The sequence below is a fragment of the Alosa sapidissima genome, chromosome 1, assembly GCF_018492685.1.
Source record: "Alosa sapidissima isolate fAloSap1 chromosome 1, fAloSap1.pri, whole genome shotgun sequence".
Taxonomy (NCBI): domain Eukaryota; kingdom Metazoa; phylum Chordata; class Actinopteri; order Clupeiformes; family Clupeidae; genus Alosa; species Alosa sapidissima.
Window position 1 is genome coordinate 9,790,174 of NC_055957.1, and position 25,671 is coordinate 9,815,844.

The 25,671-nt window shown below is 44.5% G+C and overlaps 3 protein-coding genes across 6 annotated transcripts in view; all 3 read left to right on the forward strand.

Moving 5' to 3' along the window:
• The window catches only part of LOC121709565 (collectin-12-like), a 35,634-nt gene extending 26,169 nt beyond the window's left edge, over window positions 1–9,465 (forward strand). Inside the window, exons 16-23 of the mRNA XM_042093048.1 lie at window positions 816–1,014; window positions 3,214–3,308; window positions 3,550–3,638; window positions 4,265–4,352; window positions 4,526–4,580; window positions 4,695–4,848; window positions 5,037–5,170; window positions 7,363–9,465. Of these exons, the coding sequence (XP_041948982.1) occupies window positions 816–1,014; window positions 3,214–3,308; window positions 3,550–3,638; window positions 4,265–4,352; window positions 4,526–4,580; window positions 4,695–4,848; window positions 5,037–5,170; window positions 7,363–7,573 (1,025 nt within the window). The 3' untranslated portion in view covers window positions 7,574–9,465. The remainder of the gene's footprint in view (window positions 1–815; window positions 1,015–3,213; window positions 3,309–3,549; window positions 3,639–4,264; window positions 4,353–4,525; window positions 4,581–4,694; window positions 4,849–5,036; window positions 5,171–7,362) is intronic.
• Window positions 9,466–10,416: 951 nt separating this feature from the next.
• Window positions 10,417–12,664, forward strand: tmem236 (transmembrane protein 236). Its single transcript, XM_042093059.1, has 4 exons — window positions 10,417–10,751; window positions 11,136–11,208; window positions 11,602–11,725; window positions 11,868–12,664. Exons 1-4 carry the CDS (start codon window positions 10,498–10,500, stop codon window positions 12,485–12,487), a joined length of 1,071 nt encoding a protein of 356 aa, XP_041948993.1. The 5' UTR covers window positions 10,417–10,497; the 3' UTR covers window positions 12,488–12,664.
• A 3,433-nt stretch (window positions 12,665–16,097) lies between these two features.
• The window catches only part of cacnb2b (calcium channel, voltage-dependent, beta 2b), a 29,730-nt gene continuing 20,156 nt past the window's right edge, over window positions 16,098–25,671 (forward strand). For 2 of the 4 annotated variants that reach the window (XM_042089197.1, XM_042089219.1), the window contains exon 1: window positions 16,098–16,465. In XM_042089197.1, coding sequence (XP_041945131.1) covers window positions 16,418–16,465 — 48 coding nt within the window. In that variant the 5' untranslated portion in view covers window positions 16,098–16,417. Of the gene's footprint in view, window positions 16,466–19,785; window positions 20,209–23,385; window positions 23,883–25,671 lie in introns of those variants that run through there. The other 2 variants (XM_042089202.1, XM_042089210.1) reach the window with 2 other exon arrangements.

Sequence of the window (25,671 nt, forward strand, 5' to 3'; positions counted from 1 at the left end):
ACCCTGGAAATCCAGAGTTCTCGTGAGAGCACAATGGTATTGTCTCTGCGAGACACTCTGGCAATGAGCAATGATGCACGTTACTTTTACCCCAACATTCCGGGGAACCAGCTAAACTGATGAAGACAGCGCTGCAACATTGGAGGACATTACACATTGGTCGTAGTGTTATCCAATTGTGTCGATGTCCGAAATCATTCAGAGTAAACATGGTCTAGTGTTCTCTAATTGCGTGCAGTGAGATTTTTAAATGCATGCTTGTTGCCGCCCCTCGAGTTGGGCCATTACATTGTTCTTGGCCAGACCCTTAATCTTTCTAGATTATCAGGGTCTGGATTTTCCAGGCTAGTGTTTGGGTCACATCGTTGCAAATTTCATATGATGATGCATCATTCCACAAAATGGTTTGTCTTCTATCATGAAGTAATTCAATAGGCTTAACAATAAACATTTAGCCTTAACTCCAAAAAACAGCTGTTAGGCTTATGTCATTTTGATCTGTAAAAAATGTCACATGCAGCCATGCCTAAATTCTGCTCACTGCACATTTAGTATAGGCTACTGTATTATAATATAATATTCAATATCCATTATTGAATGCTTAGCTGGAATGATGTTTTTTCCCTTTCATCCTACTTTTAAAGCAGGCCTACTTGTGGGCATGTAATTGGGCTACAGGTTTTCTACAGGAATAGCACGCACTGCACTAGTGGATATAATTGAGGAACAGCTTTTGAGCCTTATTCAGCCCCTCTTTTTGTTCATTTATGTGAAATAGCCATAGCCCACTCTAATGACTCACCTGCCCCTCTCAGCCATCGAGCTCTCCCTGAAGGAGCAGCGTCTGCAGACCCAGACGTCGCTCTCCAGCCTCTACCCCAGTGCCAGCAGCCTGCTCTCCTCCACCAGCAAGCCGGAGGGGCGCAAGGTGCGTGCCATCTATGACTTCGAGGCTGCCGAGGACAACGAGCTCACCTTCAAATCTGGAGAGATCATCACCATTTTGGATGACAGGTCAGGGCTTAAAATTCATGTTTCAAAATGGGGGGGAATTCCCCCCTTAGGTTATTCATGTAGGGGGGATTTACACAATTTGGGGGGGAGGGGGGGTCGATTCTGATACCAAGTCAAGAATTGCGATTTCAATACTTCGATACTTTAAAAAAAAAAGTGTTTGATTTTGGGGCCCCCACCACCCTGACGTCATCAGTGATATATACTGTAGTGGGATCATTCACAACAGTGGACATCCTAGATTCTGCTTGACTCTCTCCACACACACAAACACACACTGAAAATGATAGCTTATGTGATATGTTTCTATCATATATTTTTGAATTCATATAGAGTGTATTTATTTAATAATGCATTTTTTAAAGTATAGCATTTTACTAGTAATTACTATAGTAGCTAAACATATTTAGTAATTTGAATGCCTCATATTGACGTTTAACCTATAACACTTAGGCATATCTTTAATGTGGTGTGTAGGTCCAATTGAGTGCACATTGGTGATGAGTAGGTGTAATTCAGTGCCTGTCACTTTAAGAAAATACCTGAGAGTAATTCTATGGAGTAATTAGCCCCCCTTCAACCTGACGGTTTTAGGCTGTAGTCGCTAGTGAATAAAAGTTGTGCATAGTGCGGTATGTGTATGCAAATCATTATGTTTTCTATGTCATTAGATACAATAAATGTTCAAAAAACTAACATGTCGAAGACAATCTTTCTGGGATCAAGTGTTGACGTGACCTGAGCTAGCAGGATAGTTACCAAGGAGCTCTTTCCAGATGTAAAAGTTTGCCATGGTAGCGTAGCCTATTTGCGTAAGCGCAAAGTGGTTCTCTCTCTCTCTCTCTCTCTCTCTCTCTCTCCGTGTGTGTGTGCGTCTGCATGAGGCTATGTTCAATTCAACTCGGTAGTTGATCAGTCCGGTCAATGGCACCGCATTTACGCCACTTAATGATTAGGCTATATTAACGTCATCAGACAGGCTGTAAAAGTGTATGCGGGAATTTCTCGCATTATGATGGCTAGAGTTGCGGGACTTGAACAAATTATGCGCAATACCCGCAATCCCGCAGTGAAATTTAAGCCCTGCAGGTACTGACCTTGCACCATGGCTCGTCATGGTGTTTGTACAAAGGCGCAGTTTCCTTTACACATGTTTATCATCCCCACATTTAGCATGCCTATGCTATGGCAGTCCTATGTGACAAAAAGGTGCAACTGTTCTCTTGCATTTCTCAATAGGATGACCTGTGAGGTTGCCTCTCATTGCTTTTTTGGCACTCTTGAAAGTAAATGTAGCCTCTGATACTGAAAAGGAGCATGCCGTTTGGAGATCATGTCAAATTCATGTTCAGTAATGTCATTTTTCTTTCAACACAAATGGAGGCCTTGAGTTTGTAAGCTACCAAACTATGTTGTTGTCCAGGTATTATTTAACTACCAAGTCAGTAAGTCATACAACAAACAGAAAGGAGCTAATGCTATTGCTAAACATCTTTTACACTATCCCTATGTGATGTGAATATGTAGTAATAGAACCTACTGTGTGTGAATGGGTGTGTGTATGGACCCTTTCAAGAGAGTTCCATTATCAGCATCATAATTGGCCCCACAAGACTTCCTTTTTAACATTCCATATGTTATCTTAATGCAGAGGAAGTAGATTGGGGCCCAAATAGAACGTTCAAGCATTGTTTTTGTTTTTATTGTTGAAAGGGTCTATATGTGTCAGGTTGGTTGAGCACTTACCTGCTGGTGGCTTGGTCTCCCTCCCTGCCAGGTGGCTCTGTACGTCTTAGTTCATCTCGGCTCAAGCACTTAGTTGTTGGAGTTCAAATGTTTTATCTTGGTGGTGGAAATCTCAACAGTAGGCCTCCGCTGCCACACAGAGTCTAAGTAATTGTGTGTCATAATGACATGGTGGTCTGCTTTTAGAAATTACTCACCGGAAGTGACATCACTGATGCCCTGCCTTATAGTCTGTGCTTTACCTACCTTGTGATCTAACCTACCCTACAACTGTGCTTTTTATTTCTATGCCGTAACTGTTTATTAATAAACCAATGAAAGAAACTTGAGGCTGCAAAGTTGAGTTGTCTCACTTTTGCGCTCCTATATTTCAAGCGTCGTCAGTAATGAGCACCAAGACAAATGTGTGAAACCCCATTTTAACGAGCTCTCTCTGCCGTCTTCACCTCACAGCGACCCCAACTGGTGGAGGGGCGAGACGTACCAGGGAGTGGGCCTGTTCCCTTCCAACTTTGTGACCGCAGACCTGACGGCGGAGCCCGAAATGAGTTGAGTGGCAGATTTCTGTTCTCCTCCCTTTCGAACGCCTCTCTGTGTAAATCCTGTCTCCTCTCCCGTGCCCCTAACACACCCTTAAGCAATTTGCCTAAGTGTCTTGGCTTGGAAAAAGACGTGGAATCATGTTAGAGAATACATTGAGCTAATACGTTGGACATTGTCTGAAGTGCCCCACCTTTATTTGCGTGCTTGGTTTCATAATCATCATCTTTTCCGTCTTTGTGATCTCAGTGAAGACAGAGAAGAAGACGGTACAGTTCAGCGAGGACATCCAAGTAGAGACTATGGAGCCAGAGCCAGAACCAGTCTACATTGATGAGGTGAGCTAACAGTCGGCAGCATGGCACTACAGTCTACATTGATGAGGTGAGCTAACAGTCGGCAGCACCTGTGGTCCTTCAATGTGTGCATTGAAGGACCGCGGCAGCACCTGAGTGCATTGTGCATTGAAGGACCGCGGCAGCACCTGCAGTCTTTCAATGTGTGCAGCAAGCTCCTCAGGATGTTCTACCAGTCTGTTGTTGCCAGCGTCCTCTTCTATGCGTGGCAGCCGTGGCCTACTGGTTAGCACTTCGGACCTGTAACCGGAGGGTTGCCGGTTCGAACCCCGACCAGTAGGCACGGCTGAAGTGCCCTTGAGCAAGGCACCTAACCCCTCACTGCTCCCTGAGCGCCGCTGTTGCAGGCAGCTCACTGCGCCGGGATTAGTGTGTGCTTCACCTCACTGTGTGTACACTGTGTGCTTTCACTAATTCACGGATTGGGATAAATGCAGAGACCAAATTTCCCTCACGGGATCAAAAGAGTATATATACTTATACTTATACTTACTTAAATGGATTCTTGTGTAAAACCGCAGCCGTTTTAGGTGGCAGATGCAAAAGCAGTGTGCACAAGAGGACCTACGTGTCCAACTGTGTTATTGATGTTCAACTGTGCTTTCCAGGAGAAGATGGACCAGCTGTTGCAGATGATCCAGAGTGCAGATCCAACAGATAACCAGTCGGATCCTGTGGAGCTTCTGCAGCTGGAGGGTAAGAGAAAAAGCCTCCAGGCTCTCAATGGAGAAGTATAGTTTTTGTCAGAAATGAAAAGTGCTCCTGTAGGTATTTACTTTGTTCATCCATTCATTCAGCCCTGTGTATTGTTGTTTTTGTTTTACGTGTATGTTTATGACATGCTAAAGGTGACCTTTTTGCTTTGCTAGGTGCTTGTAACCAGATGGGGCCGCTTATTGATCAGAAACTGGAGGACATTGACAGGTGCTGTGTTCTAAGAGAGCAGAATTTGTAATCACAGACATCACATCAATTGGAGTCAAAGTGCTATTGACATGACCGTGTTGACTGTGTTGTGGTGTGATTGTGTGTTTACAGGAAGCACTCTGAGCTGTCCGACCTGAACGTGAAGCTGATGGAGGCTCTGTCGCTGTACGCCAAACTCATGAATGAGGACCCAGTATACGCCATGTACGCTAAACTCCAGAGTCAACAGTACTACATGCAGCAGCCGGCCAATGCTTCCCAACAGGTACAAATACAGTGCCTAACAACCCAGTTTGATAATCTAGGTTTAGGCCCATCATTGATTGATAGAGGGCGGACGTTCATTTGTCAAGAACTTTGCCAAAGTACAAAGTACTTGTTTGTAAAGTTTTTGCCCGCCAGTCACTACACTGAGCTGGTTATGCATTCCTGTGCTTTGTTTGCTATGTGTAGGTGTACCCAGGCCAGGCCCCAGCAGGCTCGTACGCCATGAGCGGCACAGCAGTGCAGGGCTACAGCGTGCCACTGGAACAGCACGCCTCCATGAACCAGGCCGGAGGCCCCATGCCAGGCCAGCCAAATCCCAGGTACTCGCCACGCCTCACCACAGCCGGCCACAACTGAGCCAGTAAAGGGCCGTTCACACCAAGAACGATAATTATAAAGATAACTATAATAATAAAAGCGTCCACACTGACCAACGATAAGAAAAGTCCTTGTGTTGATCAACCAACATTTGATGGATTCTGATTGGCTGCCAGTTTTTTATCATTCTCAAAATCGCACTAAAAGTGATCCCCAACGATATCGTTCTTTATGTCATTAATATTAGCTGAATGATACTTTTTTTTTGTCGTTATCGCTGTGTACAGCCCTTAAATGTGCGTTTGCAGTCTGTGTTGCTGTTTGTTGCAAAAGTTGTATGTAGTTCTCCAGCAATTGACAAACTTTTGTTTTGTGTACTGCTTGTTTGGTGTACTGCACTTCTGTTGGCTTAAGACTATTTAACAAAATGAACTCTAGCAAATTGCTGACAAAGGGTTTGGTATATTTTGTCACCATTCTATTTGTCCAGGGTTTCCCGCAGCATTTTGCAGTTAAGGCGGCCGCCTTAGCAAGAGACACCTGCTGCCTTAACTAGTCTATGTAGTCAAAAAAAATAAATAATAATAAATACAGTATATAGGTAGGCCTATACGAGCGATGTCCGCCGTGTTGAGCTAGGCTAGGCTACTGTTTTCTCCCTTTCATTTCAGACCGTGACCAACGCCAGTCTCCCTCTGCAGAACGCATACAAAATAATAATAAAAAAACGTGCCATGAATTGGACATTCCTACAATTTTTAAATGCAGTAAATCCTCAAATTATGACAGGGTTCTATTATTTACTTAGGCTGCACAAAGCACAGGGCTTTATTTGGGGCAGGCTTAATCGGGGCAGGTCTTTATTTCTACGTTTTTTTGTGAGGCATGCCTTTCGTTTGGAGCGGCATGCAGCGGTAGGCTATCAAAAGCATACGATTTTCGGTTTGGTTTGGGATTCAATTTACTTTTTTGGACTGTTTGATTATATTGCTAAATGTTGGGACTGATAGACACTGAAATCTGGGGGGTATTTGATGGTTGACTATTAAGTTTCATGTAGGCCTAGTTGAAAAAGTGTCGGGAATTCCACCCGCTGTGAATTTATTGCAGGACAGGCAGTCGCTTTAATTCGGTCGTAGAACGTGCGCTGCGCTGTGCTGTGCTGTAATGGAAACCTTACTGTGTATAGCCAAGTAGGCCTGTAGCCTAAATTGAGTTTTTTTTTTTTTTTTTTTTTTTTTTTTTTTTTAAATTGTGCATGATTTGGCCTACTTTTTTTATTTTATTAAATTCGTAGGCTGGAATGTCTTGGGGCAACAATTGTGTTTAAATGTAGTGGCTTCAGCCTCTGGCAAGCTCAGAAGGGGAAGGCAAGCGACTGGTAGCTTGAGAGCGACGTGGTGAGACCCATTAGGACAACAACTTTTCATTGGCAACAGTATTAAACCAACCAACAATATAAAATATTAAGAAGAGCTCTTTAATTTCATTAAGTTAAATCGAAACAATGTCTTTTAGTGCTCGTGGACTGATAGCCATAGGCTACTGGCAATTATCATCCCGGCCATAATTTAAGGAATTTACGGGTAGGATATGCCTCCGAATCGTGTGATGCGTCCGAACAGCAACATCTGCTGGTTGAATGTCATTGCGCTATCTATCATTGTTCGCCAAACATTCTAATCAAAATTGTAAATCTTACACAAAAGTATAAAATACTCTCAGCTTCATTCACTCTCCGCTCTCCGTGTATAGATCAACACAGACTTGCGGAACAGGCTGCAGGGCAACAGTCTGACAGCCTGCATAAAAATAAGCATTTAATGGTCGGCTCTTGCAAAAGAGCGCAATTAGGCTTTGTTGTTTTGCACTTTCTTTTACACTTCAGTGTTGTATAGTTTGTATAGCCTAGTGTTCTAGTGTCCTAGTGTTGTTCTGTTGTTAAACACTTTTTAACACACATATTTGTAAATATTTGTATAGTGTTGTATAGGCCTATATGGTGTTTTATGCACATTGCAACAGTTATTTTGCTAAATAATTGTTAAACGTAATTTTATAAATAATTGTAATATGGCATAACCTGCTGGAATAGCTGTTGTCTTGTGCTATCATGTACCCAGAACAGTGACTGTAAACTGTGAAACAAAAACAGCAGTGCTGCCTTTGCCAATCTCCCTTCTTTTGGTTTCAGTGACGTGCACATGTACATGGGCCAGCCTGGCGTCTACGGCCCCAACCAAGGAACCATGGGGCCCGGCGAGGTGCCCTCCTATCAGAACCCCTCCAGTGTGCCAGCCGGAATGGGCCAGCCCCCTAGCTACAGTGCCCACACCACCCAGAGCCTTCCAGCCCCCTCCGAGGGACAGCAGGTCCCTTACCCTGCTGAGAAGGCCTTGCTCTAAGGCCGGCACAGACAGACTGAGACCCACCCGGCCCCCTTTTCCCCGTTTCTGTCTGACACACAAGGCGCACATGTATATACAGTCACATGCAAATTATGCAGATCCCCTAGCCCGGTTATGCACATAAATAGACTTACAAAATCTTTCAGAACACTAACTTTTAGTTCAACATACACATACATACAGTATGTTCACACTACACACACACACACACACACACACACACACACACACACACACACACACACACACACACACACACACACAGTCCAAATATGTAGGTGTATAGTTCTCTGACCGTTTTTACCACTGAGTTTACAGTCAGTGGTGAAGAGGCAATGAGCATCTTTTTACATTTTTCATTTCTTTTTAAGACTGGACACTTGTCAGAAAGGAGCACTCGGCCATTTCATGTGACGCATCTTTAATTTTTAGTATCATTAAAGACTGGAAACCAAGTTGAGGAAGGCTGAGAGGACAGTGCCAGATGAAGGAACAGGAATAAGCATGCATACTTTGTACATAGCATACTGCCTGCCTGACTGCACAGGTGGCCGTAGCATCATGGCTGCTGTGGCAGAGCCCTGAAGGACAGCAGGGGCCCACTCCCTCCTACAGGGTCTTCCAAACTCATCAAAGTCCTCATAACGTAAGCTGCCTCCGAAGACCCGCGGAGGAGAGATCAAACACTCACACACACATAGACATGTATACACACACTCACACACACATAGACATGCACACACACACGCATACATATACATACATACATACATACACACACTCACACACACACACACATACACACACACACATACATACCTACTCCGCTACAGGTGCTGGCTGGTGTTCTGGTCAGTGTCCCATGGTGTCTATAGGCATCAGTTTTGCTCAGTGTTAAATTTATACCATGCATTTTTTTTGTAGCGTGATTTTTAATTTATAATTTTTGAATTATTGTTATTGCTATTTTTAATGCACAGTTGTGTGTGTATAAGAGGAAACAAAAAAGGACAGAAATATTCTACCTGTTGTAAGAGGCTTGGGATTCCCCATTTTAGTTTGATTCTGTAGACTCAGAATGGCTGCCTGCTCTGAGAGATGGAGCCCGACACTGCACGTCAGGTAGTGATTATTACTGTACATCCATGCACTTTTGATTTTACCGTGACATCTCGGAATGTTTCTGTTTCAACACTAGAGACCACCCTGACTGAATCCTTAAAACTCCCAGAAATGCAAAACTGGTCCGCTCATCTCAAGCCGGACTAGATTTCAAAACTCTAAAGATGCACTCCTTAAAAGCAAACAAGAGATGGCTCTCATGATTTCAGTTGATTAACTGATCATTCATTCTTGAAGATAGAATATGAAGTCCATCTTAGAGATATAGGTCACTGGATAAATGGCAGGCCCCTGCTTACCAAAGCCAGAGTCTCTCCTGTGCTGGATGGTGCTCAGCTCAGATTGGAGACTAAATGTGCTTGTGGACGTGGACGCTGAGTGGGACTAGAGTGGTGGACACTGATATTCTCACTGAGTTTCATCCAGTGGTCGTGACTGAGTGACTGTCCTGCTCCAGTCTCTCCCTTTGATGCCCCACTGTGTAGATGAAATGTGAAGGATAGGAAACATGTTTTTGGGAAATTCTACCCTGGGACCACAAGCCAGTCTTAAATAAGCACTCCTTTTGCACATGGTGTTGGGAGGTAGATGTCCCAGATCGAAACTTTGTCCACAGGGAAACGTGACTGGTTTTATGTTTTGAAAAAAAAGTGGTCGATTCTTGTGTCAGTTTTGCGGTTATGTTCCAATGTAGCCAGCTGTTTGTATGTACAAATTTAATCATCTTAATTATAATTAGTATTCACAATAAAACTAGGTCAAATGTATATAACATTTTGCTTTGTCTTGTTCTTCCATGTCATAATTTGACATCAAGTTGTTTCAGTATTAGTGATAAGGCTTACCCTGTTCAGGTCATTCAGGTGTTAGAGGGAGCACTATAACACAATGGAAACAGGGGGAAGACATACATTTGTGGGCTGATCAGGTGTAGGGCCACAGCTGGGTAGTCAAACCAAAAATCATAATTTATCTGCCACTAGGTGGAGACGAGCTGTTAAGATTTAACCAGCTTAAAGACCTCTCTACCTTTCTCCCTCCCTCTCCCTCGCAGTATTTGTGACTCGATCACTTGACTTGTTCTAAGCTCCCACAAAGTCCTTATTATTACCCTGGTTTCGCTTAGTTTTGTATTTTGTACAGCTGCTCAAATGATTCAAGGATTCATGGATTATTATTTGTCACATACATAGAGATGTATACTGAAACAGATGTATACTTTTGTAAAACATGTAGTGAAATAGCATTTAGCTGCTCAACTTTCATGTGCATAGATGTCTATTTATAAGCATAAAGAAAAAGATTTAGAAGAATTGAATAAATAGATTGAGAGAGAAGTGGGTAAAAGTGTGATGTGTGTGAGTGCAGTATGGCAAGTCCATGTAATGTAGTTTAAAGAGTTTTATGTGAGTCAATATGCGTATGGCTTAAGGAAAGAAACTCCTCAATCTTTCTGTTTAGTGGGAACAGAGGCATCTGCCTGACCTCAGTGGTTTAAACAGTCCATTTACACAACACGTCCATTTAAACAGTCCATGGTGGCACAACACCAGTGAGCCAAGAGCAACAATATGTAGTTGACACACTACACAAGTACAACAGACTTCAAGTTCTCATAAAGAGTGGCGTGACCACAGCATCAATGTAGCCATAAAAGTATACAGCGAGTGCGTTGTAAGCAAAGCCAGTGTTCAGAGTCCAGCGCAGGATGTGCTAAACCGTGTGAAGACCGTGTCAGTGGATGAGTGTGCTCTGTTCTGTCGCTCTCCACATTTGGAAGCCTTTCGAAGTCAGTCAGGATGCTGTCAGGGAAAACGATCAAACTTGTCCTTTTCGAGGTTGTCCAGTTCGCATGCCTCAGTGTGCCTCTGTTCGTGATCATGGAGCGCTTTGCCTCCCTGATGCGCCACGTCCGAGGAGGTGACCTGACGGCATATTGGCTGGTGGTGGCTGCCTCGATTGCCTATGTGACTACAGTGTCCTTACTGGTATGGGTGCCTCTGAAATACTTTATTCTGACGTCCAGGAGATTCATCTCTGAAATAACAGCTTGGTGAGTGTGGTGTGAAATTTTGCCTTAAGGCAACAAAGTGTAGAAACAATGGGAAACTAGTAGAGCTGGGTAAATGTTGCCCTGCTTAAATATTTAAGAAATGTGCTTTATTTGTACTATTTCAAGGATGAATACAGAAGCCACATGGCCATAGACATAATCTATAGACGTAAATTCCCAGTTGTGGTTTGCATATGAAAGATATTAGTTCAAATGCCAAGAAGGATTATCTTCACTAAATACTATGGCTTTGCAGCTGTCAATCTATGGTTGTCATGGGACCCATCTAGGGTCATAGGGTCAACGTTTGGAGGGCAAATGTTCAGTATGCTTTTATTGTGCATACAAACTCTTAAGTCAGACTTGAAATATGCTCTTTTCCAGGAGACCAATAACACTGGCTTACGTGATTGTGTGTCCATTGCCATGCTTTGGCATTCTCCTGGCTGGCAGCAAGGTACAAATAAGTAATGTACAACACATGTATGTCAATCATAATGTTAACTGGCTGCAAATGTTATGAAGCGGAAGAGCTGTAACAAATTCCTATGGTTTTAAACAGTATTACTGGCACAACTGCCCAGGGAAAGTCCAAATATCAGACCTGAGGTATTCAGTAACTCACCAAGAAGACAACAGATTGTCCATTAACCTGTAACCTGTGCTTAATGACAGGAATGCCAAGCCTGATGTGACAGGTTTTACTACTTTGATCATAAAAACAGATTAGACTTTGTCATATCCATCTGGTTTGTATCAAATCAGTCTAGGTGTTATCAATAATTCATATCTTAATAGTGCTTAAAGTACTAGACAATCCTGTCCTGTCTCACTTTTTACATTCTCAAAGGTGCAAGTAGATGGTGGTCACCGTTTGGATCGTTTCACAGAGTTGGCTGTGTCCTTGGTATTACTATCTCTGATCATTTTGGACGTTGTCGAAAGAATCCGGCCTCTCCGCCTCACTGGTCAAGGTAATGAGACCTTTGATCCAATCACCGTTATTTACATGGGTTCAATTTACCGGTGTGACCTTAAACTGGACGGTGTCTGAATCCTCTGTAGCTCAGTAGTATTCTTGTGATTATTCTTTTCACGTCTCCTGGTGACTGGAAGCTGAGGGTCTGGAGCTTGACTTCGAGCTGCCCACACCCGTCCTCACACACCTGGAGCAGGTGACCACGGTGTCGTCCCAGGTCGGCGCCGAGCGAGGCCAGAACGGCTCGGCACATCAGACAGAGTCAGGGAACGTCTCATCAGGGAGTCACTGGAGGGACAACGAGGGCTACAGCTCACGGGCCACCAGGAGGTCCTACCTGTACTCCTCGTCTAGCTCTTCTCGCTTCTTCTCGGGACGCCTGCGCTCCATATGCGTCAGAGAACCGAGGGTGGACGCACTGGTGGAGAGCTTCCTCTTCTGGATGGACACCACAGAGATGGTCCGGGCGGCAGAGGTTTCCACCGTGTATTACACAAACTGGGTCTTTCCCATCTATATACTGGCCTATCTCTCCACACTGCGGCTAGTCCTCACCCCCAGTAGCCCACTGCTGCCGTTTTTAGGGGTCGTCCTGCAGGACCTGCCCTTCCTGGTCATCAGGCTATGCCTGGTTGGTGTGTTTGGCTATGTCACACCCCTGTTGTATATCATGAAGAACCTATTTGTGTGCCTAACTTATGTTTATTTCATCTTCATGACCAAGCTTAAGGTCTTCAACAGGACAAGCATGTTTTGAGCACTATGGACACACTGTATGACATTAACAATCTTTGGATTGTCGAATATTCTGTAAGTGTGTGTGTGTGGGGGGGATGTGCTTACTGATACCTATACCTATACATGCTCCATTGGGACGTAATTATGGGGCGTGTTTCAACTGATACGGGGGGGAATGCCTCTGCACTCAATTGGATAGACCTATCCAATCAGAGCAACAAAATAGCTTACTGTGAGGTGTAGGAAGAAAACACACGAACCATCCTTCTTCTATATCCCCTCCGTTTTTAAAAATAATTCTGTTGAACAGTGATATGCTACAAACATGTTAAACAGCTGGGAAAGGCTGTCGCAAATCTCTGGAACAGGTGGTCAATCAGAGATTTCAAACGAATGAGGGAACATGTCGCAATGCAACAGCGCTGTTTTCCCTTGATGAAAGTGAAACTACGAGTTTTCCCACATCTCAATTTTGGCCAAAGTTTTCAGAAATAATCGTTTTCAGTGATACAAACTCATTAAATAATATGAATTTTCCATATGGGGTCTTAAAAGCCATATATCCTTCTAGCCACAGCGTTTTTGTTTCAAACATAAGCCTAATCTAAGCGTGCTCAGATGATGTGACAGACCAGGCGCTGTTGCTCACCTGTCCATCATCGTAAAGCCTGATTTGATTGGTCCGCCCGACATATCCATATATACCACAATGGAGCAATGCCAGACCGAACTTCCCGACCTCAAATGTTGTGGGCGGGACTAAGTTCGGAATGGCACCCAGGCTAGAGCTTGGCATCAATATCTTAAATCCAGTGGACCATTGGAGTCATTGTCACACCAGCCACCTAGATCAATACAACTAGCACGAGACGCATGATATTTAGACCCATTGATTTGCTAGGCATGGGTAGAAAAACAGCTACCTACAAAAGCTTATTAGTACATCAGGAAATGTTTCTATAGGCCTATTCAGATCATTCATACTGACTGACCATATGAGTTGAAATGTATATTTTGTCACATCTTGTTTCTTTGAGAGAGCTTTTATATGAGCTTTGCATATTTATAATACAGTGTACATACTGGAATATTTTGAAAATACCTATACCTGACACACGTTTGATTGTTGTAATATGGTTGTCTTTATTCAAAAGTTATGTTTACATTTTTGTATGTGTACACAGAGCATTTAGTGGCTAAATGGGGAAAAAATATTTTGGCCTGGTACAAATGACATGAAGGCAGATTTTTAGGCTTTTTTTGTCTCACTGTCAGTTGTGTGAGTAATACTTTTGATTCATCTACTGTGACACAGTTCACATCTTCCTTGTTTTGTTTTTTACTTCTACTTTTGTATTTATTTTTTAACCTAGCAACAGTTCCACTAATGTAAATAGAGTTTAACAAACAACGTAGTCCAAACAACAAAGACATAAAATGAACACTGCATTTCATGTTTTTTTTGTCTCATCTTCAAAATTACACATGTAAGGGCATAGAGGCTTTTTAAAGTATTTGTCAACAAGAAAACTGCATATGGCATTCAACACGTCATGCGTCAAGTATTTGTCAACAAGAAAACTTCCTATGGCATTCAACATGTCATGCCACTATCAGATGATGGGTAATGCAAAAAATGTCTCAGATCTGAATCCACTGGTTCTGGGCCAGAGCAACTAATCTGCCAGGGCTTGACCAGTCAAAGCAGCAGAGATAACCATATGACCTCTAGTTTACCAGGAATTCAAGACACAGTGGTCGAGAAGTGTTGGTGTGCTATAGCATAAAACAGCTGCACAGCATAAAACAATATACAACACCAGCAAATGCAATTAATCAGTCGTGTTGCTATTACAGTACACAAATTAATATTATGAGTGCTGAATAGATAATGATCAGGATCCCATCTGCACGATTATATTATTCTGAGACCTCTGCAGCATCGTTTGGTTCCTCTTTGTGTTAAACCTGCGATGAATAATTTATGTGAACGCAACCTTGGAGCTTCTGGGTGCGAGATGGGAGCAGTCGGATTCAGATGAATGTTTGTGCGCTATCTCCAGTCGCCTGACAGCATGACACATCCAGCAAGAGTTATGCCCCCCAGGATGGTTGTTGTATGAAGTATTGCCCAAACCCACATAATAGGCACTGCAACAGAACTCACAGTGAATAACCTGAAATATATATATATCACAGTCCTCTCTGAGGTGGATTCCATTTATGTCTATTAATTAGTGAGAAACACTGTTTTTCATTTGGAAAATTCTTTTGACTTTGACTATATTCAAAGGAAGTGTTTACATTAATTTGTCTGTATATATATACATATATATATATATATATATATATATATATATTACACTAAGGGTAGGAAAGATGCAGATGCAGTTTGATTGTTTGCCTTAATTCGTTCAGATTTAGTTTCAGAACTAGCATATTAAGCAGGCTTTGTAAATTGAATTATACATGCTATCCTCTTCCTGGACACCAGGCAGCAATCACAAGGGAAAGGAGAGAGAAAGGGCACACAGAGACAACCTGATAACCGGAGACAAAAGGATAGATTGATTATGGAGCAAGATAGATGGATAGATGGATAGGTTTCCCCCACTGAGGGGGATTGATCTGTATTTGAGATGTACGGTCTATACATGTCCATGTCTGAGACTGTATATGAGGAGGAGACGGACAGGGAGGGAGAATAATGTGGTTGAACCAGAGAAGCATATTTGAATTCTGGCAGTGAATATTTTGCGCCAGCGTCTCACTACCTGCCCTCGCATACAGAATAGCAGAGGGAGGGGGGGCTGTTTCTTCTGCCTGTCTGCCATCTCTCTCTTTATTTCTTTTTTTCTCTCTCTCTCTCTCTCTCTCTCTCTCCCACATGCTTGCTTACCCCCCCACCACCACTTTCCCCAGCAACACAGGAAGGACAGCAGTGACTCAGGTAATTAGTAGCAGTAGCACCCGTGACAGAACAGCACTCACACTCAAGGAGTGTGACAAGGAGCAGGGATCAAAGCCTCCTTAACATGGAGTGGGAGAGAGAGAGAGAGGGAGAGAGAGAGAGAGAGAGAGAGAGAGACAGGGAGGAGCTCCAGGGAGAGGTAGCCGAGACAGACAGAAGCGGCGCACGCAGCGGCTGACTGAGCCAGCGAGGCTGGACCCTGCCTTCTGCCCGGTGTGGACTGGAGACAGGGAATGCACACACAGACGTGGCTCTCGCGCTGCTTTCTGATTGGACGCACCACGAGGGGGTTAAAAAAGAGAACGCTGACGCAGGAAGGAGTGCATGAGAGAAGAAAATGACATTTATGCTGTGTATCAATCCCACATTCTGGGCTCGTTGCTGAGCTTGGTGAAGGGAGGGGGCGGGTGGAGGGGGGCGGTGGCTGTGGTAGTGCCGGTGGTGGTGGGGGGTGGTGATGGTAGTGGCGCGGGAGGTGCTGAACGGGGGAGAGAGCAGTAAATAAATAAAAAGCAGAGGAGGAGAGTAGGTGAAGTGCACCCCTGCAGGGATGGGGGAAACAATCGCACACCTGGAGGCGCCAGTGTGACAGAGCGCGCCGGAAGCACGGTTACGGGATTTTGTCTAATTTTGCTGGAGGGGGGTGGGACAGGGTGTGGGAGGGAATAGCAGCTGCTTCGTATGATTTTTTTGAAAGTCGCCTCACACAAAAAAACAAGAAGCCTTTTTCGTCTCTCTATGGCGCTCTCAGAGGACTCCGAACGTCTGCAAACTCGTGTGCAAAGTGCCAGTCCTGTGGCCGGGCGCTCCTATTGCACTGAGTGATTCTACAGGCTGCTGCCGCGACAGCTGCGGAGCGGTGGCGGACGCTCGGCCGCGGTGAGGTGATGGCTCGGCCAGGTTGAAGACAACCCCCGCGGCTCCCACAACGCCTCTCCTCGGCTGCGCTCTGGACTCGACCCCCTGGATGTCCTCTTGATGTATTGCTGTGGGTTGGGACACTGGCGGAAAGTACAGTCCACCTATGTGAGTAGCCTATCACCATTAAATGTAGAATGTCAAGGAAATGAGACAGGTGAAAAGGAGGTGTGTTTGTGTATGGGGGGGGGGGGGGGGGTTTGAGGGACTGGACCAAGCAACTGTTACAGAAATCAAGATACATGTCATGTTAATGTGGCTGTATATAGATAGGTGTTTTTTATGTGTTAAATGTGTTTATGTGTTAATCTGTACCACCACGTGTAGAAAACAAATTGGTCACAGTAACCTTGACATTCTAGTTATACATGTATTTTTGTGTGGTCCCTTCCATAGCATAGGACACATCAATCAGGACAGTAATCCTCATTCTTGAATCTACTTCAGTTGTTACAGGTGTAACAGTTGTCTGTGGGGTCAAGATCTGCTCTGCTGCTCTTCCCCTCCTCTAGCCTCTACCTGTGGTTCTATCTGTTTTAGAGATATAGATTTCCTCATTAGCGATTTCCCTAATACTTGATTGCAGTGGTGTTTTGGGTGGCTTTATTTAGAGCCATGTATGTCCTGTTAAGTGGAACTGAATGAGTCCAGATGTTCTTCATCAGCTAAATCAATGTCACCTGATCAGGTTATCTGCAGTGGCAACAGCACACTTGCTGGGTAATTCACACTGTCCAATGAACAATAGCTAAGGGGTGTTTTCATCTCTCAGCGAGGGTTGTGAATTTGTACATGCTCCTGAACGGAGGCGAACATCTTACAGCTTTGTCACGTAGAAAACATTCGACTTGGTTCTTGTGAGTTGTCTGTGTGTGTGTGTGTGTGTGTGTGTGTGTTCAAGCATTGCATGTGCAAGGAGGCAGAAAGATTGAAAGTGTCGGCTCGCCTTAAATGCTCCAAAATTGTCTCTCTACGGCCCTGTCCCTGGTGTAGCAGGTGGATGGATTCATGAAATACTCTAGCTATGTTTCACTGCTGCATCCGCTGCAGTCGAAAAGAACAGTATGACTCATCTGCTGTGGACATTCTGCTAAATTCTGTCACTGTAAAAACAAGATCATGGTCACAGTGTGGGGGCATCATCCCCTAACACTCTCACACACACACAAACACACACAATGATGTGAATCGAGCTCCTGGTGTGAGCACATCACTGCTGAGTCAGTGAGCACATGTGCACGTGCAAAAATAGGAGAGAGGAACAAAATATGAGTTGTAAGTAAACGTGTCCTTGAGCATCTCTGTGCCCATACACACACACACTCTCACACACACACACACTCTCACACACAGACGCCGGGGATTCAACAGGTTCTCGGACGCTAACCTGTGAGTGCCTGGGTATCTGTGCGCATACATTTACATACAGCCCTGTCTCATTAGCATAATACAGTGCATGCAAATGACTAGGGAAGTGGCGGCCCAGAGCACTGCACATTTCTCAAGCAGTCATGGCTAATGCATTCATATTCCCCCACCCCGCACTGCCCTTCCCCCATCCACCCTCCTCTCTTAGCTAGTGTACCAAACGCCCTCTGAGAAGTCATTCATGAATGCACCCGAATAATCTATAAAGCTGTATGTGTGTGTGTGTGTGTGTGTGTGTGTGTGTGTGTGTGTGTGTGTGTGTGTGTTTGTTTCTCGAGGGTGGGTGGGATTTGATTGATTGACATTATGTGACCATTCTTTTTTGTAATGTGATTCTACATTTAGTGTTTGCTTTGTTGTCCTAAGCCTGCTGTTTTTATGTCCAGGTGCGTGTGTCAGGGTTCCATTCTACCCTATCATCATCCCTCCTATCACTACAGGTCCTGACTTCCTCTTTGGCTCTGGCTGACATTTAGCCACAGCACTGGTTGCTTTATGACCCTGTCGATTTTGCTGCCTCAGCTCATTTGTCTTTGGTGGATGTTACTGTTTGAACGGTTGTTAACAAGTCTTATGACAAGACAATAACATTTTCAGTGGGCAAGTAGGATATCAGTCTCACTTAAAAAAAAAAACATTTTGTTGTCATACAAGCTATACAGTGTTTGTATTTAGATGGAAGTGGGGATATTTCAGCTGTTTTTGTCCAGGCCTCCTTTGGACTGTACTTTTGGCTGAGACATGGATTGAATTACATTAAGTGTCTTTCTGGCTTTTAATGGCTGGCCTTAGACTGAGTGCCCTATGGAGCTGAAGCTCTTCCACCAGGAGAAAACTGGAGAAGGGCAGAGCTGCGTTGTGGAAATATCTCCCTACTCTTGACAGAACACGAACCCATCCTACACACACACAAACAAACAAACAAACAAACAAACAAACAAACACACACAAACACACACACACACACACACACACACACACACACTTTTGCCACCCACTCTGTACCCTTCAGAACATCTTTTTTCTTTATGGTGACTCAGATGACGTGATATTTTCAAAGACAATTTTATAGATAACATTGTATAGAATCTGGAGAATCTAATCAAATGTGTTGAGTCATTAAATTCTAAAACAAGTTCTGGAATATAGCCTAAATCTACTTAGCACCATTGTCAAAGTCATCAATGCGATTAGTTGTTTATCTAGAGAGACATAAATCAATTCCCAGGTCAAAATGTCAGTTCATGAGTAGTAGACATGTTATAAGTATAAGTAAGTATATAAGTATATATACTCTTTTGATCCCGTGAGGGAAATTTGGTCTCTGCATTTATCCCAATCCATGAATTAGTGAAATACACACAGCACACAGTGACTACACAGTGAGGTGAAGCACACACTAATCCCGGCGCAGTGAGCTGCCTGCATCAACAGCGGTGCTCGGGGAGCAATGAGGGTTTAGGTGCCTTGCTCAAGGACACTTCAGCCGTGCCTACTGGTCGGGGTTCAAACCGGCAACCCTCCGGTTACAGGTCCGAAGTGCTAACCAGTAGGCCACGGCTGCCCCCAAATATATTATACCCCTCTCAGCAGTTAGATCTGATAGTGCTTCATTACCTTAAAGACTTGTCATGTTACATGGATGTTTGATGGATGCTCATGAGCCGGTCAACAGGGGCTTGATCTGCCCATCAATACAGAATCATCCCCTCCTCCCACTCTCTTCTGCTGACCCTCCCTCTCCCTCTCTCTCTCTCTCTTGCTCGCTCTCATCTAAAGCTCTTCCTGCAGCTGTTGAGTGGGCAGGATTGGCCATTCGTTGGTGCCAGCCTCCAGCCTAATGTGGGGGGGAGGGGCATCAGCCAGATGTTGGGTTGTGTTCCCATGCAGGGTTTGAGTGCACGCTCGGTCCGTAAGAGAGTGCGAAACCAAGAGACGCTGTGAAGGGGGACTAACAGGGGGAGGGAGGAACAATGAGGGGAGGAGGAGGAAACTTTCTTCTCCTTCCCTGCCCACTGGTGACCCCGCGCTGAGGAGTGGACGTGAAGTGGCTTTGCGTGCGGCGCCCCGGGACGCTTGGCCGCTTGGGGGGGGTCCCCCGCATCGAGGCTAAGTGGATGGTAGTGGACGCGGAGCTGCTGATCTCCAGGCGAATGTGGGGTTTGAGCCGCTGACCCGGGGGAGTGGGGGCAGGACGCGTCAGAGGAAACCGCTTGCCGGGGCCACCGGTCCACCCTCATGGCCCTCGGGGGCAAGTAGTTGAACAGGAGTGAGCCGAGAGAGAGTGTGTTCGCCCAGAGAGTGTGTTCGCAGAGAGAGAGAGTGTGTGTGGAAGCCAGAGGAAAAAAAGGGAAGAGGAGGGACTTGTGCTCCTCCACCTAATCATGCCCAAATCCATCCCCAAGAACAAAAACGTCTCCTGGGTGAGTAGCAGCGAAAGCTGTGTGTGTGTGTGTGTGGGGGGGGCAGAGTCGATCATTTTACAGGGGGAGGGGAGCCTGGCACACTGACAAGAGGTGCTGTTATGTAGGATATTTGATTTTATTAGTTTGTGGGTTTCTATGTTTTTGACCTCCTCGGGTTTTGTTTTGAAAAGCTCATGGGAGGTCTATTATATAGTGTGTCCACTGGGTCACTTCCGTCTCTTCCGTCTGTTGACTTTTCTTGTGAGTGATTGTACCCTCTTATCATCCTGCCCATTGTGTCCTGTCAGGAAGTTGCTCCAACCCCATAGTAGAACACAAACTCCTCTGAGGCAATGTGTGTCTTCCGAGGTTGCTCTGAGAGCAGAAGTAGTAACTCTTTGTTGTGACAGGCACCACAACAAATATGCCCCCCCCCCACACACACACATACAAATACCACATATAAAGTGTTGACTCTTTGAACAGTGTCCTCTCATGTCACGGAGTGGAGACCTACTTACCAACCTCAGATTAGGCGCTTTCTCTGTTGTCCTTGAGGGCTCTTAACAGATGTGCATCCCGGGAGGCTGTAAACCCTGCTCTGCCACTGCTGTACACATCCCTGTCCACATAATAACTGAGCCGCACGCTGCCACCACCGCTGCTGCTGCTGGAAATACGGATTACTCCAAACCCACCAAATGAAGCTTTCCTGGATGAAGCCGGGCTGGCGAAACACAAGAGCAAGGTGCAGCAACAACACATGGCTGCTGCTGCTGACGCCACTCTGCTCGGGCTTGGCCTATATGTCAGCCAGCCGGAGTGACCCTGCCACCTCCTGAGTGCAACCTTTCCAAATGGGATGAAATGCTGTCGGATAAGAGGAGGACAGGATTCGAAGAGAGAATCAGCCCAAGGGGATAAGCCATGGTAGAATTTGCCTGCTTTTCTCTGCGAGGGCCGGTATTATTTCTGGAACATTGTTTTTTTTTTTTTTTAAGGTCAGGCAGATGTTTCTTTTCCAGCTGGCTTGTGTGTAGAGCAGAGGGATGTGATGTAGGGAAGGGTAGAGGAGAGGAGACAGAAGCAGCAACTCTGCCTGCAGCCTGCGTGCTTGCTTGCCTGCCCTACCTGTCTGCCTGCGCACCCAACTCCACTCACCACTGAGCAGGCTTTGTGCTGCGCATGCTTCTGCATAAGAGGCTTAAAGACAGATGTGTGTGTGTGTGTGTGTGTGTGTGTCTGTGTGTGTGATGTTGTGGGGGGAGGGGCTTGTATGGGTGATTTGGTGTATGTTCAATCTGGTATATTCATGTTTGTTTCATTGGCTTTAACCTACCATGTTCATGTGTGAGTCCATAGAACTGCATGTGTGTCCTCAATATCAGTCCATCTGTGCGCGCCTTACAGCAGAGTGGAGCAGTATATAGCCTAGTAGTTGCATCAAAGTGGGAGCACTCACAAACCCTCTTTTGCTGTTTTATGTATTATTAAAATAGCCTCTGATTTTAAAATCTGATTTTAACTAATGACAAACCATCATCATTAAATCAAAACCACTGCTACTCTATATGTAGATGTGACATGCAGTATTCACTTTTTTCTGTTTAATCTCTGTATCATACCGGGAGGTGTCACTGCAAGTTTTCAATGTGCACTCGGTTTACTAAACTGTGTGCTAACTGTATTAAATTGTGTGCTCATTTTACTAAATTGTATCTCATTTTACTAGATTGTGCACTCATTTTAGTAAGTTGCGCTCATTTTACTAAATAGTGTGCTCGTTTTACTAAATTGTCCGCTCATTTTACGTTTTACTTAGCCTACTTGCATGCTCATTTTAGTCAATTAAAACAATTTTTATTAGGACTAGGCTAAAACGAGCAAACGGTTTACTAAATTAAACGCACAATTTAATATTAGCACACCACACCACCATGAGTGCACGATTTGGTAAAATGAGCACACGATTTATCGGTAGGCCTATAGCCTACAACATAAAAAAAAAAAAAAAAACTCTTAGTGCAGGCTCCGGCAATAAACATTTCCTCCTGAAGACTACGTCTGTTCCTTTAAATCAGATAAAGTTGCATAAACGTATTTTCATCGAGCTGGGTCTTTTTGTAGCAAAGACTTGTTTCATCATGGTGGTGACATTAATAGTGTGATGATGTCCACCAGCCCGGTCTGAATAGGATATTAATAGTGATGAATAAAGGTTAGTGCTCCAGATGTTTCAGTCTGGCCAGAGTTCAGACGCCATGCTCCCCAGCCTCGGCTGCCACCCACCCCTCCCCCTCTCTTATGTAAGCTGCATGAGGCCGGATCGCTTTCCCTCTGCACCAACATCAGGGTCTCATTCTCATGAGACTTTTTAGTGGGCGTATAGTGACGGAAATACTCCCCCCCCCCCCCCCCCTCCATCTGCTGTGCCCTGAGTGTCTGGGTGCGCAAACACTGAGCAGTGACGAGGCCGAGGGGTCCTCCGAATATCAAACTAACTTCACCTCGGTCTCATGTAAGCCCATATGCAATCCATATGTGCATGTGGCATGGACGGTCCGAATCATTTGAACTTAAGCATGCACCATCGTTTGAGAGCAATACCTGAGTTCCGCCTTGTCATTTCGCACACGGGCGTAGCAAGGGGTGTCCCAAAATGCTCCCAATTTTGTCATGATACAAAACAGTACAATAGGTCATCAATTACTTATTAAAAGACTCGCTACAGCCCTGCACATCCATGTGCGTTTAATGATTTATTATCTGGTTGATTTTGTAGTCTATTTAGAAAAAAAGACCTTAGGGTTTGTCCTCAATTACCATGGAAAATCGTGCACAGCATTGGCAGTTTCCTGAAGAACTGCATGACGATGATAGCAGCTTTATTTATGTAGCTTTAGGTTACATCACTAAAACACTCATTTAGGCCTACCAATTATTCAACATTGTTGTTACTCCTTGTGTCCCCTGAGTGGTTAAAATGGTTGTTACAGTGTAATGAGAAAACTGTTAAATGCAATGACATAACATGGCACTTATAAGTCAATAATCATCCCAGCCTACTCTATGGCTACAGCGTGACTTCCCGCTGTCCTCAAGCGAATCGAACGTATCGGTCGAAACAAGGGCAGTTTCGCTCTGCAATTATGCCAGGGGCAGTCTTTGCATTATTTCGTGAAATTAATTTGTTTAAAAAAGTTTTGTTATAAGACAGTTTATGTGAATGCGAGATCATAGCCTAATGGCAGGTTGGAGGAGAGTGAGTCGAGCAACAGATGCCGCACTGTGAAATAAGCCCTTAATTCCGCTAAGTCTCAGGAGGGGTAACAACACAGTAATACAGACTGTGTGTGAGGACCAGTCGTATGAGCGCTTCGTTGCTGATGCCGTCACTAGTTTGCCTTCGAAGCTGACTATGCACGATCGTTGACAGTCCTGTCTGGGAGTTGGGAGGCACAGCCAATAGTCTACGTAAAAATAATAACGATGTAATTTCCACGCAATTTCGTCTTGATTTAGAAATCGACAACCAGGCCTTTGACAGTCACCACAAGGATTTTTAACGGACCTGCGAATCTCCGTGACTCTTTTTGGACCGGTCAAATTAAACCTTTGATTTACTTAAGTAATTCCAGTCGTGGAGGGACGGAAGGCAATCCGACTTTGCCGGCATGCCGCCCAAGAAAAAGGTAAAATACCCTTCCAAATCTTCATTATGTGTATCTTTTGCGGATGCAATTTACGCGCATGTGTGTGTGTGTGTGCGCGTAGCCGCGCGTGTGTGTTTGTGTGTGTTTGGATAGGATGGTGCCATTGGAAGAGAGTGCCATCTGTTGCGTTGAGCTGTAATCCATGAGGTTGAGCCTTTCTGCCTCACTGCATTCGTTTATTGGACACTACACACAGCGGCGGACAATAATGGACTTTTCTATGTGGGTAGTAATTTTAGCCTTGGTAGAGAAGCAAAACATATTTCTCGTTTTATTAGAATATCCAATACTTGTTGCCTGTTCATGGGATCACCACATATCCTTGATTATGAAAGTATAGTTCAACCACTCTGCAACACAAGGATTGTTGTGCTCTCTGAAATATAGTATTGTGTGATAGGCCTATAGAAGAAAGTGTTTCTGATGCAGAATACTTTGGATTGCAGTTATGCACTGCACAAGCACAATCAGACAGTTTGCTCTTAACTGGGAAAGCTCCTTAGTTGCCAATATGATGTAGTTTCCTGTGCTATAGGCAAACTGGGGGGTGGGGCGTTCTAGCAATGGAACTTGCTAGAACATGTTAGAATCCAATTTAACTGGATTATTTCTCAGAAATTCTCCACCGCACTGTGAATGCACAGCCTCTAGGCCTACCATGAAAACCAAACATGAGTCTTGTCAATAATTAACGTTACCCATTTGCTTGTCTTGATTGCTGGACATAGTTACTGGAGGCATCACAGGATATGCAAAGAGCCAAACTGAACAATTGGCACTGGTTCATGTTGCAAGGTGTACTAGCAAAGAAGACACAGCTTGTGTGTTTTGTCCTAACATTGCTGACTGCCTAAAGGGAGTTTGCATTTGTCTCTTTTTCTCCAAATCCTGGATTGACGCATGCAGTCCTAATCTCCTTACAGAGAAGCAATCATGACCAAGAGCAATAGGACAGAGAGAGAGAGAGGGAGAGAGAGAGAGAGAGAGAGAGATAGGGGTGAGAGTGAGAGTGTATACTTTTGTTGTTTGCTCTGTACCAAACATTTAATACACGTTTCTCAGACTTCTGTAACATCATCAAACTCCCCCCTTTGATTAGACTGCACGGCTCATGTACTGTACTCCCCCCTTGACTGCATGGCCCATGCACTGTACTCCCCTATTTGATTAGACTGCATGGCCCATGCACTGTACTCCCCTATTTGATTAGACTGCATGGCCCATGCACTGTACTCCCCTATTTGATTAGACTGCATGGCCCATGCACTGTACTCCATCTTCTGTGTTTACCTCAAGGGTCTTGCTGTTGTGGCAGCCTATGGCTGCTCAAATGATTTATTGATTGAACCTTTCAAAAGCAGTCAGTGTAATGCAGTGCTGTAGACACAAGCTGATGAAAAGGTGTCGCAACCCGGTGCAGGTCTAATGACCACAGACATGGTTACTCTATAGAGAGTCCTGTCATGAGTCACATTGGGAGCACAGGAGGGCTCTCATCACTGCCATCAACTGCACTATTGTGTACCGGAAGTCTTTCAGTTAGGATACTATATTAACAGCCTCAAACGTTAAAAGGATATCCTTTGCTGAAAATAACTCAAGAAGGTCCACAGAAGACAGGTGGATGACATTGTCTGGATTGTCTGGTCCTAAATGATTTTGAATCTCAGAAGGAGACAGGATGCAAAAATGTGCCACTTTTTTGAAGCATGCTTGTATAAGCAACTGATATCATCCTTAAAGTGGAGGTTCAGTATTTTTGAATGAT

Bases quoted from the DNA above. Each gene is read 5' to 3' on its own strand.
- tmem236 (XM_042093059.1), top strand. From the start codon at position 10,498: ATGCTGTCAGGGAAAACGATCAAACTTGTCCTTTTCGAGGTTGTCCAG. The intron at 11,209-11,601 runs GTACAAATAAGT...ACATTCTCAAAG, and splicing joins TTCTCCTGGCTGGCAGCAAG to GTGCAAGTAGATGGTGGTCA. The intron at 11,726-11,867 runs GTAATGAGACCT...GGTGACTGGAAG, and splicing joins TCTCCGCCTCACTGGTCAAG to CTGAGGGTCTGGAGCTTGAC.